Source organism: Emys orbicularis, chromosome 1 (assembly GCF_028017835.1).
Source record: "Emys orbicularis isolate rEmyOrb1 chromosome 1, rEmyOrb1.hap1, whole genome shotgun sequence".
Taxonomy (NCBI): domain Eukaryota; kingdom Metazoa; phylum Chordata; order Testudines; family Emydidae; genus Emys; species Emys orbicularis.
In genome coordinates this window covers 336123170-336141160 of record NC_088683.1, presented here as the reverse complement: position 1 = coordinate 336141160, position 17991 = coordinate 336123170, and the positions used below count along the sequence as shown (strand labels likewise).

General features: G+C 42.7%; 1 protein-coding gene across 1 annotated transcript in view; it reads left to right on the top strand.

Annotated features, from left to right (window-relative positions):
- DYNC2H1 (dynein cytoplasmic 2 heavy chain 1) overlaps nt 1-17991 on the top strand; it is a 370096-nt gene that overhangs the window by 208538 nt on the left and 143567 nt on the right. Inside the window, exons 75-76 of the mRNA XM_065405465.1 lie at nt 3616-3688; nt 16985-17145. Coding sequence (XP_065261537.1) covers nt 3616-3688; nt 16985-17145 — 234 coding nt within the window. The remainder of the gene's footprint in view (nt 1-3615; nt 3689-16984; nt 17146-17991) is intronic.

The window sequence follows — 17991 nt, the reverse complement described above, 5'->3', positions numbered from 1 at the left end:
ATTGATTATTTTAATATAAAAACACATTCAGAACAGGCACATTAGTTTAACACTTACAAAGTCATTGCTGACTAACATACATAGCTTTATATCTGTTGAAAATTTACCCAACAGATTAGGTGTGCTCCACTAAATTCCAGCTGCAGGAAATGATAGTATAAAGTAATGATATTAGTGTGTTTTTCATGACAAACACATAGTTCTTCTTCAAGTAATGTCCCTATGGATGCTCCAATTCAGGAGTCCCTGTATCCATTTCAGGTGTACATGCACCCCATGCATTTGATTGGAGATTTTTTTATAGTAGTGCTCATTTGGCCTGCACCCTACACCTCCTCATGCCCTGTGCCAAGGATATATATGGTTACGTGGGCGACCTGTCCTCAGTTCCTTCTCAACTGCCTTGGCTTGAGACAGAGCATCTACTATGTCCATTTAACTGTTAAGTTGCCTTCTGGTCTAGTTTAGTTGTTTATTAGTGTGTAGTTTAGTTCAGTATAGTCTTTTGATACTTTTCTTTTATTTGGAGGATATTTATTTTATTTTTCCCCTTTTTCCTAACTTCCCTCCAGAGGGTGCTGTTTTTCTCCCTTGCAGGGGTATGCCCGCATCATTGGATTCAAGCATTGCCTTACTTGCTAGGATGCTATAACGGTCAGCTGTATTAGCTGTCTGGGACACACGCTTTTGGGGGTCGGCTGTGTGCTCCAGGCTGACAGTACTAGTTACGGTTCGGGGTAGAGAGTCCAAAGGCCGCCTTGCTCAGTGGCTCTGATTCAGGGTAGTGCTGAGACTGGGAGGGTGGTATGGGAACCTGGGCTCACCCTACTTCACCGGGTTCCAGTCCAGGGTCCTATGAAACAGTGGCCCTCACACAGGGCTCAGGGCCTGATACCCCTAATCACGCTCCCTGGGTCATTTCCTACCCTTGTTTCAGTCCCTCCAGCATCATAGAGCTGGATTTGGGGTGCCTGTTGCATTCTCCTCTGATCTGTCTCTTGAGTCTCTTCTGCTGGCCCCAGCTCCCCCTCAGCTCCCACAGTAATTGGACTTCCTTGGCTTGGCTATGAGGCTCTATCCTGGCAGTGTGGAGCTTTGGTTGCTTTCCGGCAGGAAGCTGCTTCACGTGATTGCTCTTCTCCACAGTTGACCCAGACTGAACTGAGTCGCCCCCTTTAAAATGCTCCCTCAGGTTGGAGCATGCCCAGCAGAGGTGGACGGGTGTGGTTTCTTGGGCCTAGAGCAACTGTTTAATCAGTGCAGGGTTGGTAAGCTCCCTCAAACACACACAAACATTCCTCAAAAAATTAATTTTTGTGCAGCCCTCAAGAGCAGGGCCAGGAAAAATCAAGAGATCAGACTGAAACTCCTCATCATGGAGTGTTCTCTTTAACTTGCCTTTGATCCAGGCCAGGGGACTTCCCCTATACATCAGCCTCCAAGTGAGTTTAATGTCCTGTCCACCTTAGAATCATAGAAGATTAGGGTTGGAAGAGACCTCAGGAGGTCATCTAGTCCAACCCTCTCCTCAAAGCAGGACCAATCCCAACTAAATCATCCCAGCCAGGACTTTGTCAAGCCGGGCCTTAAAAACCTCTAAGGATGGAGATTCCATCACCTCCCTAGGTAATCCGATCCAGTGTTTCACCACCCTCCTAGTGAAATAGTTTTTCCTAATATCCAACCTAGACCTCCCCCAGTGCAACTTGAGACCATTGCTCCTTGTTCTGTCATCTGCCACCATTGAGAACAGCCGAGCTCTATCCTCTTTGGAACCCCCCTTCAGGTAGTTGAAGGCTGCTATCAAATCCCCCCTCACTCTTCTCTTCTGCAGAGTAAATAAGCCCAGTTTCCTTAGCCTCTCCTCATAAGTCATGTGCTCCAGCCCCCTAATCATTTTTGTTGCCCTCCACTGGACTCTCTCCTATTTGTCCACATCATTTCTGTAGTGGTGGGCCCAAAACTGGATGCAATACTCCAGATGTGGCCTCACCAGTGCTAAATAGAGGGGAATAATCACTTCTCATCCACTGTAATCCCCAGGTCCTTTTCTGCAGAACTGCCGCTTAGCCAGTCAGTTCCCTGCCTGTAGCAGTGCATGGGATTCTTCCGTCCTAAGTGCAGGACTCTGCACTTGTCCTTGTTGAACCTCATCTGATGTATTTTGGCCCAAGCCTCCAATTTGTCTAGGTCACTCTGGACCCTATCCCTACCCTCTAGCATATCTACCTCTCCCCCCAGCTTAGTGTCATCTGCGAACTTGCTGAGGGTGCAATCCATCCCATCATTCAGCTCATTAATGAAGATGTTGAACAAAACCAGCCCCAGGACCGACCACTGGGGCACTCCGCTTGATACCAGCTGCCAACTAGATCATTGAGCTGTTGATCACTATCCGTTGAGCCCGACGATCTAGCCAGCTTTCTATCCACCTTATAGTCCATTCATCCAATCTATAGTTCTTTAACTTGTTGTCAAGAATACTGTGGGAGACCATATCAAAAGCTTTGCTAAAGTCAAGGTATATCACGTCCACTGCTTTCCCCATATCCACAGAGTCAGTTGTCTCATCATAGAAGGCAATCAGGTTGGTCAGGTATGACTTGCCCTTCGTGAATCCATGTTGACTGTTCCTGATCACCTTCCTCTCCTCCAAGTGCTTCAGAACGGATTTGGCATGTTTCGTTCATGCTCCAGAGTTGCAGTGCTTCTTCTTTGTGACTCAGGATGCGTCCTCTTTGTGGCTTGGCCCTCTAGCCAGCTCACTATAGTTTTCCCCTTCTGCAAAAGTCTCATTGAATTGACTGTTTGGGTATGATTCCCAGTCCTCCAATTCAAAACGATGCCACTTATCCAGTGGCAGGTAGGGACCCTGGGCCTGCCCTCTACTTCGGGTTCCAGCCTAGGGACCCTCAAATCAACGACCAAGGTATGCACTGTCCCAAGCCTTGCTGTCATTTCCCTGGATGTTTTCCTACTATGTCTCTATCTGGCTTTTGCTCCACCACCCCACTGGGTAAACCCTTCATTCAGGGCTAGGATCCTAGGGCTTCTAGTGGCTCCCTGGATTTCCTCCTTTCCCTCTCTAAGCCCAGAGTGACTGAAGGCTTCCACACTGCAGCCCCTTCTGTCCTTGCTTCTTGGCCTTATACTAGCCCCGCCTGCATATGCCCAGCTGAGCTCCATTCTCAATGAAAGCTTGCGTATCAACCCTAATTCTCCCTCAGATGTGTCCTCACAGGTTACTTACCCCCTCCTGAGCCTGTTAAGCCTCTCTGGGCTAGTGTGGGGGTGAATATCCCATCACAAGGGAGAATTTAGGTGGTCCATAGTGCTTCTGTGGCTGTCTACATAGGGATGAATTGCACCTAAAAGGAACAGTTATGTTAGCTGTTTATATCTGAATTGGAATAGTTTTACTAGATCATTTATAATTATATACCAAAGTCAACAAACCCGTTCTGGAAAAAAGCATTTACAATTCAGTTCTTTTAAGAAGAATCTTCCTTCTCCCCACAAAGGATTTTATTTTATTGTATTATTGTAAGCCTACTGTTCAGGTTTAGAATTGTTACTAGTACTGCTCTTCTAATATACTTTATACTTTATCTTAAGGTCCTTGTGGTCCAGGCTGTCAGACCAGACAGACTTCAGAGTTCAATGGCCCTTTTTGCATGTAAAGCCCTAGGTAAGTTTGATGGGTTTTGTAGCATGTCTTTTTTTCTGCAGTATAAAATATGTGCTCTTCTTATTTTACAGTTATAATCTATGTCTTAAATCTTAGAACTTAAGAGCACAATAGGATTTGGGTTTGCTTACTTCTTTCTAGTATATAGGGTTTTTTTTTAATACAAAAGGCTAATTACTTTTTTGTTTATACTGTATTTTTAAAACACTAGCTACAAATCTAATTACTAAATTTATTTATTCTGCTCTTCTTTACTATTACTGTACTTCTACAGGTTCTTTGGAGGGGAAGGGAGCTGATTTTGTGTCAGTTTCATTCTGCAGTATTTTCCTGTAGTTTTAATTTTCCAAAACTGCGTGACGTAGCTAGGACAACCTAACCAGGCCTCAGTTATGTCTGAATCTGAGACGTGTCATAGTCATTTTTTGTGACATATGAAACTCAGCAAATTCATAGCCTTGCAACACTGCTCACTCAAGACTTGCTTTAGGAGTCTGACAACCAGTCAAGGTATATACACAGAAGAGGAATTATTATTGAGGCTGCCATGCTAGGCACTATATATTTCTGAAAGTCACTGTAGCGGGGCAATTGCCCTGCTCCTGAAAAGGGTAGGCTGATTGGGTGTGGCTGCAGCTGTGACCGCTTCGCCTATCAGGCCACAGCTGGCTCTGATAAAAGGGCTGAGGGCGGAGCTGGGTCAGTCTCTCTCTCTCTCTCTCTCTCTCGGGAGAGAGAGGAGGACCTAGCTGCCTGAAGGAGCAAGGGTATCTGAGGTGGAGCAGTGCTGGGGAAGGGCAAAGGAGCTAGGGAGCTCCAGCCTGGCAACTCCCCAGGCTGAGGACTTGGTTAAGGCCTAAGAAGGTACTGGGGCTGCAGAGGGGCAGCCTGGGGCTAGGCAGAGGCAGCTGGTCTGACCCACTCGCCAATGATGAGTAGCCTTTACAGACTGCAGTTTGTCCCAGTGAGCGGGGGCTAGATGACTATTGGTAGTAGCCACTGAGGCAAGGTGGGGGTAGAGGGTTGGGGGTTCCCCTGGGAGGGGAGACCCAGAGTAGGGGTACTGCAGAGGGCAGAACCCCGAGGTAAAGGGCACCAGGGTCCAGGAGGGACATGGGGGCCCTAAGGCAGGCGAGACACCGGCCAGCAGAGGGTGCTCTGGGCTGGACAAGAACGAATTCCTAGACGACCAGCAGGAGGTGCCACACCGGTGAGTCTTCGCTCTGCTACAGTCACTCTTTGACCTAGTAAGCTTAAGGGAAAAGATGCAATATGTGATGTAGAACACAATGATGGGAGTGGTGACAGTAGCAGGAACACAGAATTGCATATAATCTTTAGTGTACAATTTGGAGTCTTCAAAGCTTTCATTAACGAGAAAAGAGGATGAACTACTAATGAATCTCTAACAGTCTATTTACTTCCTTAGCCATTATCACTAGGGAGTTTACCTGGGTATCACAGTACTAGCGGAGAAGGAATTTGAAGGAACACAAGGGCAATGGCGATGCAAACCCGTTTGTGCAGGTTCCACACATAAAAGGCAGCATGGAAAAAAACTGTTTGTGAGAGAAGTAGACAAGCAGATGAAAAAGGCTGCTGTTATTGGTAGGGGAAAGAGAACAGATTACATCATGGTGGGATAAGAGATTGGATAAATAGCAGGGAGGGGCTAAATTGTGAAAGATTTAAAAATAAGGACTGAAGTTTGTGTCTGATGTGAAGGTAAAAGGGAGCTGGTAAAGGGACTCAAAGGCAGAGGCGTGACATGACTGAAATAATGCTGCAATATTTTTGTACATCGGCATTTTGCATGGATTGGTAGTCAGCAGTTTGGAATGTCAGTCCGGTAGCTGTTGAGCCATATCTAAAAAATACAGCAATGCCCTTCACTGTTTTCTGAGTTTCTGTGAAAGGCCTAGCTATTGCCTATTAATATATGTCAACAACAGCTTGTTTCAACCTGTAACATTTTAGATTATGAAGAACAATTTGGCATAGTTAGTATACTGCAAAGGTCCCATATTTTGTCGAAAATTAATATTCTTCTTCTCTGTGTGTATAATGTCTCGTCCACTACACAGTTATGTCTCAGTTCTTTATGCCAGCCCTGGATTTGAGGGAATATGTTCTTGTCTTTTGAGTTTGGTAAAACTCATCATTGTGGCTTTCACCAGTATTTTAACAATTTTCATTTTGTTTATTGACCTAGAACTTGAATTTGCTTAGAGTTGGTGGGCCACATTTTGACTAAAAGGTGCAATAGTGATGTCTGAAAAAATATTTTAATGATCTTGTAAGTCTATTTGCAGGTACAAATGCTGTTTTTGTTTGTTTTTTCACTCTTATGAGCATTTGGCCTTATATGCTTTAGCTTGCTAAACAGTTTAGACTAGACATTGGCTTGCATAAGAGTTGAAAACCCTTAATTCCTTGCTTATATGTCATATTCTTTTGAAAAAGTTATAATTATCATTCTTTTTTAGCATTTTTCATGTCAAAATATGAAATATCAGCTTATTATTCATACTTATTCTTACACATAAGAAGTAAGTCTCCAGTTTAGAGATTGACTGACTGGGTTAAGCATGCCCACAAAGGTCACAGAAACAGCTAATAAGCCAAAGACCATGGTGCCTTCCAGGCGCTTCTCATATAAGCTTGGAAACTCAGATGCAGCCTACATCTGCCACTTCTTTGCCATTGTGAACAACTATTCACATTAGCTGTGCTATGAGCATGGGAATTTAGGCCTCTGACCCATGTTTGTTGGGTTTTTTATGGTGGCATTATTGTTTTCCTTTGTCTTGCTTCCTCTCTGTGGAGATTAGTCATTCAGTCGAATCCTGATCCAAGAGAGCAAACGATGCCAGTATCTTTAATTGGGGGGTACTAGCCTACCCTGTCAGAGGTCACTACTGTCCAAGTAACGTCCATCATGAGAGTGAATAGACAGGCTGAAGCCAGCTCCCCAGTGAAGTTATCTATGTATGTTGGCAGAAGTGCCCAGTGTGGTTCTTGGCATGAGTGAGGCAATGTCCACCAGAGACCAGGACAAAAATCAGACCTCAACTTTGACCCAATGTTATCCATCCTGAGCCTGAGAACTGCTGTAAAATTGAATCTGCTGCCTCCACCCTGGTAATTTGGCTGTGCAATTCTTCATGCTGACAAACCGGGGCTCTTCAGGGATGTCTCATCATGCAGTGGATGGGCATTCTGATGCTGAAATTCCATCTGCATTTAAGTAAGAACATAAGAACGGCCATACTGGGTCAGACCAAAGGTCCATCAACCCTAGTATCCTGTCCTCTGACAGTGGCCAATGGCAGGTGCCCCAAAGGGAATGAACCGACAGGTTATCATCTAGTGATCCATACCCTGTCACCCAATCCCAGTTTCTGGCAAACTAGGGACTAGAGGCTAGGGACACCATTTCTGCCCATCGTGGCTAATAGACATTGATGGACCTATCTTCCATGAATCTATCTAGCTCCCTTTTGAACCCCGTTATAGTATTGGCCTTCACAACACCCTCTGGCAAGGAGTTCCAGAGGTTGACAGTGCATTGCGTGAAAAAATACTTTCTTGTGTTTGTTTTAAACCTGCTACCTCTTAATTTCATTTGGTGGCCTCTTGTTCTTGTATTATGAGAAGGAGTAAATAACACTTCCTTATTTACTTTCTCTATACCACTCATGATTTTATAGACCTCTATCATATCCCCCCTTAGTCACCTCTTTTCCAAACTGAAAAGTCCCAGTCTTATTAATCTCTCCTCATACGGAAGCCGTTCTATACCCCTAATCATTTTTGTTGCCCCTTTCTGAACCATTTCCAATTCCAATATATCTTTTTTGAGATGGGGCGACCACAGCTGCATGCAGTATTCAGGGTGTTGGCGTACCATAGATTTATATAGAGGCGATATATTTTCTGTCTTATTATCTAACCCTTTCTTGATGATTCCCAACATTCTGTTCACTTTTTTGACTGCCGCTGCACACTGAGTGGATGATTTCAGAGAACTATCCACAATGACTCCAAGATCTCTTTCTTGAGTGGTAACAGCTAATTTAGACCCCATCATTGTATATGTATAGTTAGGATTATGTTTTCCAATGTGCATTACTTTGCATTTATCAACATTAAATTTCATCTGCAATTTTGTTGCCCAGTCACCCAGTTTTGTGAGATCCTTTTGTCGCTCTTCCCAGTGTGCCTGGGACTTAACTATCGTGAGTAGTTTTGTATCATCTGCAAATTTTGCCACCTCACTGTTTACCCCTTTTTCCAGATCGTTTATGAATATGTTAAATAGGACTGGGCCCAGTACAAATCCCTGGGGGACACCACTATTTACCTCTCTCCATTCTGAAAACTGACCATTTATTTCCTACCCTTTGTTTCCTATCTTTTAACCAGTTACCAATCCATGAGAGAACCTTCCCTCTTATCCCATGACTGCTTATTTTGCTTAAGAGCCTTTGGTGAGGGACCTTGTCAAAGGCTTTCTGAAAATCTAAATACACTATATCCACTGGATCTCCTTTGTCTGCATGATCGTTGACCCCCTCAAAGAATTCTAGTAGATTGGTGAGGCATGATTTCCCTTTACAAAAAACATGTTGACTATTTCCCAACAAATGATGATCATCTATGTGTCTGACAATTTTGTTCTTTATGATAGTTTCAACCAATTTGCCCGGTACTGAAATAATAGAATCATAGACTTTAAGGTCAGAAGGGACCATTATGATCGTCTAGTCTGACCTCCTGCACAACGCAGGCCATAGAATCTCACCCACCCACTCCTGTAACAAACCCCTAATCTATGTCTGAGCTATTGAAGTCCTCAAATCATGGTTTAAAGACTTCAAGGTGCAGAGAATCCTCCAGCAAGTGACCCGTGCCCCACACTGCAGAGGAAGGCGAAAACCCCCCAGGGCCTCTGCCAATCTGCCCTGGAGGAACATTCCTTCCCAACCCCAAATATGGCGATCAGCTAAACCCTGAGCATGTGGGCAAGACTCACCAGCCAGATACCCAGGAAAGAATTCTCTGTAGTAACTCAGATCCCACCCCATCTAACATCCCATCACAGGCCATTGGGCATATTTACTGCTAATAGTCAAAGATCAATTAATTGCCAACAATTAGGCTATCCCATCATACCATCCTCTCCATAAACGTATCAAGTTTAGTCTTGAAGGCAGATATGTCTTTTGCCTCCACTGCTCCCCTTGGAAGGCTGTTCCAGAACTTCACTCCTCTGATGGTTAGAAACATTCATCTAATTTTAAGTCTAAACTTCCTGATGGCAAGTTTATATCCATTTTTTCTTGTGTCCACATTAGCTTAAATAATTCCTCTCCCTCCCTGGTATTTATCCCTCTGATATATTTATAGAGAGCAATCATATCTCCTCTCAGCCGTCTTTTGGTTAGGCTAAACAAGCCGAGCTCTTTGAGTCTCCTTTCATAAGACAGGTTTTCCATTCCTCAGATCATCCTAGTAGCTCTTCTCTGTACCTGTTCCAGTTTGAATTAATCCTTCTTAAACATGGGAGACCAGAACTGCACACAGTATTCCAGATGAGGTCAAATGAGGCTTACTGGCCTGTAGTTGCCAGAGTCACCTCTGGAGCCTTTTTAAAAATTGGCGTCACATCAGCAATCCTCCAGTCATTTGGTACAGAAGTTGATTTAAATGATAGGTTACAGATGACAGTTAGAAGTCCTGCAATTTCACATTTGAGTTCCTTCAGAACTTTTGGGTGAATACCATCAAGTCCTGGAGACTTATTACTCTTTAGTGTATCAGTTTGTTCCAAAACCTCCTCTAATGACACCTCAATTTGGGACAGTTCCTCAGATCTGTCACCCAAAAAGAATGGCTCAGGTTTGGGAATCTCCCTCACATCCTCAACAGTGAAGACCAATGCAAAGAATTCATTTAGTTTCTCCACAATGGCCTTATCGTCTTTGAGTGCTCCTTTAGCGTCTCAATCATCCAGTGGCCCCACTGGTTGTTTAGCAGGCTTGTTGACTGAAGTGAATGAAGTAAAAGCAGAACTTCTTCTTTGGATAGTATCCCTATAAGGGTGTTCCACTGTGTATGTATCACTGTGCTACTGATCGGAGAACTTTGGTAGCAGTCCATCCTGCCCATGCATGCGCTGCTCCCCTCCTGCCAAGAGGCTACCCAGCGTGCAGGGCAATCTCTCCTCAATCCCTTGTAACCGACCCCTGGCTAGAGACCCAGCTAGAGCTGTCCATTCATGGATCGTTAACTCCCTTTAGAATTGCTAATTTGAGCTTCCCTTGAAGCCTTTTTTCTTTGTTACTTCCTTTGTATTGTTGTTTGGTCCTGCCTTAAATAAATAAATAAATTGAAGAAAGGTCTTGCCTCCTGCCAACCCCTCTCAGCTCCCCCCCACCCCCCCCACCCCCGGACAAAGGTATGCCTGGCTCCCCGGTCTTCAAAAAGTGCCTCAGTTGCAACTAATCTATCCCAGTGACCAACAGACACTTGCAGTGCGTTCGCTGCCTGGGAGAGAAGCACATTCCACAAAAGTATGGCAACTGAAGCCCAGGTCCAGGAAAGACAAAGAGCAAAGACTCAAAATCCTACTCATGGATTCGGCCCTTCAACCCCCGGAGTCCCGGCGGGAACTCTCACCCACAACCCTCTACTTCGAAGGGAGGTGAGCCCAGAGAGATGAGCCACTCACGCAAGGTCTCTAAGAAAAGGTCTGTGAGACCCCATAACAAGCCCTGATGGAGCCAAAAACGATGTCCAGCTCCATCAGTACTGATGGCACCAAAGCCATCTAAAGCTGGTGCCCAGGACATGCACAGTACCGAGCCCACAGAGCAAGTGGACTGCCCAAAGATCTGATGGGTCTGGGCAAAGAAGCACCAGTACCGTGGGGGCATGAAAAACATAGAGGATCTGCACTGGGGAAGGCTTCGTTGGTACGGATATTGGCGCCAGTACTGACTCTGGTGCACCTGGCACCAACAGACCTCACTGCCAGGTCAACATCTCCGAACCCATCAGTGCAAGCCTTTCGGCCCTGACAACCACCTCCGGTACCAACGCTATCTGTACCATGGTATTGAAACTGGTGTCGACGGCTGACTTCCCCAGGATGTCATAATGTTCTACAAAGGTATGTGCAGATGCCCAGGTAGCTGCTCTGGAGTTTGCTGATATAGGGATACCCTTGGAGAAGGCGACAGAAGAGGAATCCAATCTGATAGAGTGTGTGCGTATTGAAAATGGGGGTGCTACATTACGCATCTGGTAACAGAGCTTGATACAGTTCGAGACCCATGAGGAGCGCTTTTGAGCTGAAATCACTGCACCTTTTGATCTATCTGCAACAGAAAGAAAGAGTCTCAGAGATTTTTTTGAATGCTCTTTTTCTGTCCAAATAGAATGCCAGGGCTCTCCTCGCATTGAGCATATGTAGGATGGTTTCCCTATTATCTTGATGAGGTTTAGGATAAAAGGATGGAAGTTGAATAAGCTGATTTACATGAAAATCAGAAGTCACCTTGGGAGTGAACTTCGGATGTGGTCTAAGAGTGACTTTGTCAGGGAAGAACACAGTGAAGGGGCCTCTTTCTCCCCTATCCTTCTTGCTAAGGTCATGGTGATCAGGAACAGGATGAGTTAATGAACAGTTGGGCATGGATTCAAATGGTGGTCTAGTCAGTCCTTTTAACATCAGGTTGAGATCCCATTGAGGAGTGGGAAGTCTGGGTTAGGGAAGGAAGTTCACTATGCCTTTGAGAAACCTCTTTATGGTCAAGTTGAGAAAAAAATGATTATCCTTCTACCTGCTGGTTAAAGGTTGCAGTTACTGTTAAGTGAACCTTTAGTGAGACCCTATTTCTTGAGAGTCAACAGATAGTCCAGGACCTCCAATAGGGTGGCCGCATTTGGGGTGACTTCTCATTGGTTTAAAAAAATCTGGCTAAAATGGAAATACAATTTTTAAAGAGGCTTGACATTAATTATCTACAGCTCCATTTTCTTTAGGAAAGCAGTAATGGTATCCAGAAATAAAATAAAATGTATGCTAAGCAGCACATCAGATTTCATTCTCACAGGCACTTTCCTAAAACTAAACCACACTTGAATTCGTTCAGTCCTTTTGCATCTAGATAAATCATAATTATTTGCCAAAACAGATATAATTAAATCTGCTATTTCTGTTTGCAACTAGAAATAGCATTAGTCTGTTGTATGCTGTTAACATTACTACCCACAGATCCCTGATACAAGGGGTTAAAAAAAATTGGGCCATGCTTACTGCTGGCATAAATTGCCATAGCTGCATTAACTTTAAAACAAAGCTGCTGTGAAAAAGTGTTTACTGACTTCACTAGATCCACACCAATTTCCACCAGCAGAGAATTTGGCTCATTGTATCTGGATGTTGTGCTTAGATGTCAGACTTTTTTCTCCTTCCCTGTTTTTTTCTTTACTCAGGACAATTTCTCAGAGATAATGGCTCTGTATTCCTGACCTTTTAACTTTTTAATTGCCTCAGCCTGCAACACCACAGGCAGATCTGTATTATGGGTTTTGGGTCCCATATGCTACTTTTGCTCTTGTTGTACTTCCTCAGATCATCATACAACTTCACAATGGCTATGTAATCCCTTAGCACCATAGATCCAAATTCGTTTTTCTTTCCATTTTTGTCACATCTGCAAACTGAGCACTTGAAACTTCTGCAAAGACTTACTAACCTGGTGATGGTCTTGGATTCTGGGTTCCTGGAGTGTCCTTCTCCCCTTCTTGAAACCTATAAAAACTAATATAGTCTTTTTCAATAACACTAGCTGTGAATGGGGACAAATTGAGTTCTCTCTAAAGCAACCTCTTATAAGAATCCTGTGAGGTTCCAAAGGTGGATACAAAGGTCATCAGTTCACCTCCAGGTCAGTACCCCCTTCCAACTCTATGACCATTCCTCATAACACCATGAAGATAGTTAATTGTACCCTCTTTTGGATGTTTGACATTTTTGCCCAGTTTCTCATGGTGATCATTCGCTTAGCCTTCTTTCCAGAACTCTGCAGGTCAACTTGTCACACCCATCTGACACTATAATTTCAGAACTTAGTTCTCACCACAGTGTGATGGGTCATGTATGTTTCAGGTGTCAGTTTTATCTTCTGACTCAGCATTTGATAGTGCTCACATCAAAGTGTGATCTTTTGGTACCTCCATCTTACATTCATCTATTAAAAAGCACTGTGGTGGGCTGTAGGTGTGCTTCCTGGAGTGCATCCTTCTTCCTATCAGGAGACACTGAACTACTTCACAAAGCACATTTCCAAAAGTCACGCACCCTTCCCCGATTCCCATTCAATAACCTGGTGACTGGTGCAAAAAAGGCTAGAACATTGGATCTGATCTGTCCTCTGCAGCCATACAACCTCATCCGGGTCTGTTCCTTGCTGGCTGGGTCACTCTGCAACCTGTGCGAGCATTGCTTTTCTGATCACAGTTATATAGTATATGTAAAATTTCCTTCTCAACTGGTGAATCAGTCTTCAGTCCTGGTAGGATTCCCTTTGCATTCCCTCCGAGCTCTGGTAATAAATGAGATGGTGGTCTTTGCACTGCTGTTTGACCAGCTCCTTCAGTTCTTCAGAACCCTGGAATCCAACCCTCAATCCCATAGATGCCAGTCTCCAGGAGCGGGGAGTACATCTAAAGTAACATTTCATGCTGTGACACCTGGTCTTAACAAAAGTAAAAGCATATCTTCAACCATTTGGACCTATCGGGTGGGCTTTTGCAAGGCTGACAAATCACACAGAAGTGGTGTATGTTGTTAGAAAGCAAAAAATGAAAAGCAATTGACTCCTTTTGAAAGGCAAAGCTATATGTTCCTTGGGAGAAATTCAATTATCTTCTCTGAAGATCAACAGCTCAAATGAAGGAAACTGTCAGAATGGATTGTCTTAGCCATGAGTCGTTGGCCCCAGGTGAACAGCGTTTGAAGTTTTTCACTGAATTTATCATCTGCATGGCATACAGAAATAGATTTTCTCACATCAAGAAATAATACAAAGCTTCCCTGCATTCCCCCCCCCCCCCAGTTTTGACCTTTCAGCACTGGGCTGGGATGCTTTCTTCTTGAATTGAAAACAGAATATCTATTCCCACTTTCCCCCCTTGTTTCAAGGATTTTGAAGAAGAGCAGACAATGCCAAGCTTGATAACCCCAGGTGCATATGGATGCCTTGGTTCTCCCAGCTCTTGAACATCGTAGTGGAGCCTTGGCTATTGTCGTCTTCTTTCCTATTCAGGTAGACTCATTGAAATGTCTACCGTTAGGTTAGTTGTTATTGCTGGGGAGGTTGTTTTTGTTTTGTTTTAATTAGCAAAAGTGATTAAATAATATTGAAGGCTAATGATTTGCCAGACATCATTCTTTCACATACTTTTGCATGTTTTACAAGATGAAAACATACAGGATGGGTTAACTTTTTAAGTTTTATTTTTAAATATATATTTTTCTAAGGTTTTTACAATAAGTTGGTGGGAGGGTACACTTTAAATAGATTGGTTCCCTGAATGAGTTTTGTACAGTGTGAATTAGACAGCCTTTGTTTAATATTGAATTATTTTAGTTTATTACCATAGCCTAGGTAATTATTATTTATTTAGAGTTTAATTCTTACCTACTCTGAGGAAAGAAGTAGGCTTCCACTTTGAGAAATGAGATAGCTTTGTGTCGTTCATTTAAGGTATTCTGATGCTACTAATTAAGATACCTTCTCAGTACTTCTGTTTCTTGTCATCATCTGAACATGAATAGCTGACACTTACGTTCTTTTTCAGTGATTTGTTTAACTTTGTTTCCTAGCAACCTCTTGTTTTTAAAAGCAACACTATCCGAGCTGGTAAGCCTGAAATGATCTCTGCAGCTTTGTTTTGGTACATGTCATGCAGCTGCTTACTTGTGAGCTAGAAGAATAACTGAATCTTACAAGAATGCTTCACTCAAGGCTAAGACATGAGATATTCCCATGATCTAATATGATCTCCAGGAAACTAGGCATATATCCATATTGCACCCCTAGTTCTTCACACTGCTTATTACTTCTATTACATTATTGCCCAGTTTGCCTAGTTAGGATCAAGGCTCCATTGTGTTAGGGACTGTACAAACACAGAATAAAACATAGGGTGAGAGGAAATGCAGTGTTGTCAAGCACAGAATTATCACTGAAGCATGTGGTTAAATCCTTTTTACATAACTTTAAGAATGTACTTAAATGCTTTGCTGAATTAGATCAAAGTGCTCAACATCAAAGTGACGTGCTGCAGCAAATTATGGATGAAATTCATCCTGGTGCAGCAGGCTTGTGCAAGGTCATCCTAATCACTTAGGCCCTCATCACAAGCAAGACAAGTCCATAAGATTTGTATGGTGGTACTGCCACACTGGAATTAACCTGAGTGAAGGACATAAATCCACACCGTGTAGAGGTCAAGCATAGGAGTTTATTACACACAGCGCTGGCGGAGTGTCACCTGGCTTATTAGGCTCAGAGACACTGTCAATCAATTGATTACAATAGAATATATAGATTTTTCAGTGAGCAGGGGCAAGTGACGGGGTAGGCAGTTCCACACCCCGGGATAGGTTTTGCAGCAAGACAAGATAACACAGTAGCCAATGGTTAACAGGTTACATAATGTCTCCGCCCATGGTCTCAAGTTAGCAAGTTAACATTTAATTAATACTTTGATAAAATGTTATTAGTATAAAATATATATGTTGAATTCTGATTTGGGATCCATAGGAATGGAGCAACTCCTTTGATTGTCCAACAGGTACATTCCTAGGGGTTAAAGCAAAGAAACGGTGAAAGTATATGACAATAAAGAATGTCTTCTGTGTATCTTAAGGCAAGGCATTGGTCCCTGGGAAGGGGAGGTGGAAGGATGCCATATCTTATACTGACATGTGCCAACTTTTCATAAACTCAAGGTTGGATCTGTGGGAAGAACGTCTCCCTACAGAAGAAACTAATACAATAGGAACAGGGATTCTGTGTTCAATCTGCAACTCTGAATAAGACTCAATTATTTAGTTCTTAGCTCCAACACCTGGCAATTTGCTGACTAGTCTTATTTTAGCAAAACAAGATTATCTGTTTACCCCAGCTTTCTCTGAGCTGATCACTATTTGCTAGGCCTCTGGTCTCTTGACCATACTCTGGACTTTGGGTCTGGAAAAGAGCTGGCACAATCCATATACCAGGTTGTTATATAAAATGCACATGGATTTTAACCCTTCACTGAGCCTATGTCAAAACTTCCTGTATTCTTTTACTCCAATTCTTCTCTTTCTGTATATTACCTGGAAGATAAGGAGACACAACATTCTTATACTTCTCATCGATCCAGTTTAGGAGCATCAATTTTGTGCTTGGATCGTATGGGTGGGTCATTAGAGCATGGGTGCTTCTACCTGTTCTACCAGATCTTTCTCATTGTAAAGCCAAATATGCTCTGTCCAAGTAACTGAAGAGTCCCTATGCTAGGTGGTGTAGATCATGATACCTTATTAGATACTGATGTTGAATGCTCTAAGGAAGTGCAGTCTCTCAAAGCTCAGCAAGGAAGTGTTATTCTCTGAAATCAAAGCAATTTCATTTTGGCCTCGACTAAAGAGTTGTCACTTGTCATCATTTCCTGAGATTGTGAACTTTGAAGAAGTCTTTTCCCAATATTAGGGTGCACTTGGGAGCTGTTTCTGCTTATCATCTACAAGTAAATTTAATCTCTCTTTAGTCCTCCTATTGTTACGGTGGGTGGTTTTGTTTTGGTTTTTTAGTTCTGAAGGTTCCAGCTTTGATCCCCCAACATATGTGATGTCTGTATAAACGTGTAAACAATTGATTGCAATTGAACTAGAATAAATAACGTGGTTCTAACATAGGCACATTTTTGTGGTCACTAAGATCAGTCACAGCAACTAAGGCAGTCCCATATCCATAATAGCATCTGTCCTATTTGTCTTTCTGTTTAATTTTGCAATATGAATTTGTTGTATTACAGTACCTTATTTATATACCAAAGTGGGTCTTTTGTATGAATCAGAAGTTTAAAAAAACACGTAGTCTTTTAGGAACTGATGTTTTGTTCTAGCTATATATGTAGCTGGTTTATCTTTGAGTGGAAGGAGTTTATTTCTAAGGAACATTCTATTTTTTTATTGTTGCTTTATTTTTTTAAATATTTGTCCAATTGCAGGAATAAAAGAGTTGTCCCCACCACCTCTGAATCTAAAACGTCTGTATAAAGAAACATTGGAAATTGAGCCCATCTTGATAATTATTTCTCCCGGTGCTGATCCTTCTCAAGAACTACAAGAACTTGCCAGTGTGGAAAGACATGGAGAGTGCTACCACCAGGTTGGTCTCAAGATATGCATAATGATACAATATAATGTTTGTGTTTAAAATGATACAATGGTCATAGCAGTGTTTTTAATTTCTGTTTTTAACTGAAAAAGTAAAATCAGAGATTAAAGTAATGTTCAGTACTACTGATCTTCATTTTCTTTAGGAAATTCTGTAAAATAGTTTGAGAATCTTAAAAACTAAGTATTAGTTAATTGATAGCTGATAGTTTTTGTACAGTACTTTGCTCTTTCAGGTCTGCCCAATAGATCATTCAAGATGGCTTCTCTGGGGAAGTACTTAGATTCAAGAGATGCATGTTTTGTGACAGCATGAAGTCTATCACTGACCAGCACAACAGATGCTTTCCTGCCTGGGTGAAAGCTGAACTGGTCTCCACATGTTGTTTGCTCTGCACTGCATTTCAGTACAAAAGGTCAATTGATTTGACAAAGGAGTCTGAAGATCATTTTTCAAGAGCAGGTCTCATCAGCACAATATAGCCTGACTCTGGATTGCATCTGAAAATCCAGCTATGAATAAACAGAAGACTCCAACCTTCTCTAAGCCTCTCGGTTTCAAGTACAGAGAATATTTGGTACCATTGAATGCAGCTCTTAAAAAGATGCCCAGTAAGGATGAGAAGGACTCATCTCCAAAAGTCAGCTGCTTAAAGCTGACCAAGATTAGCTACAATTGGGTCCATGATGTGTGTGTAACCTGACAGCAATTAACCTTTTAAGGTCTTCCCATAAAACTGATGCACTCATCCCCAATGGGTATTTGAATATGAAGTACTCCACTTTGGATCTGAAGCAATCTTCCTCAACTCCTCTGATAACATAACAACAGGTTAGG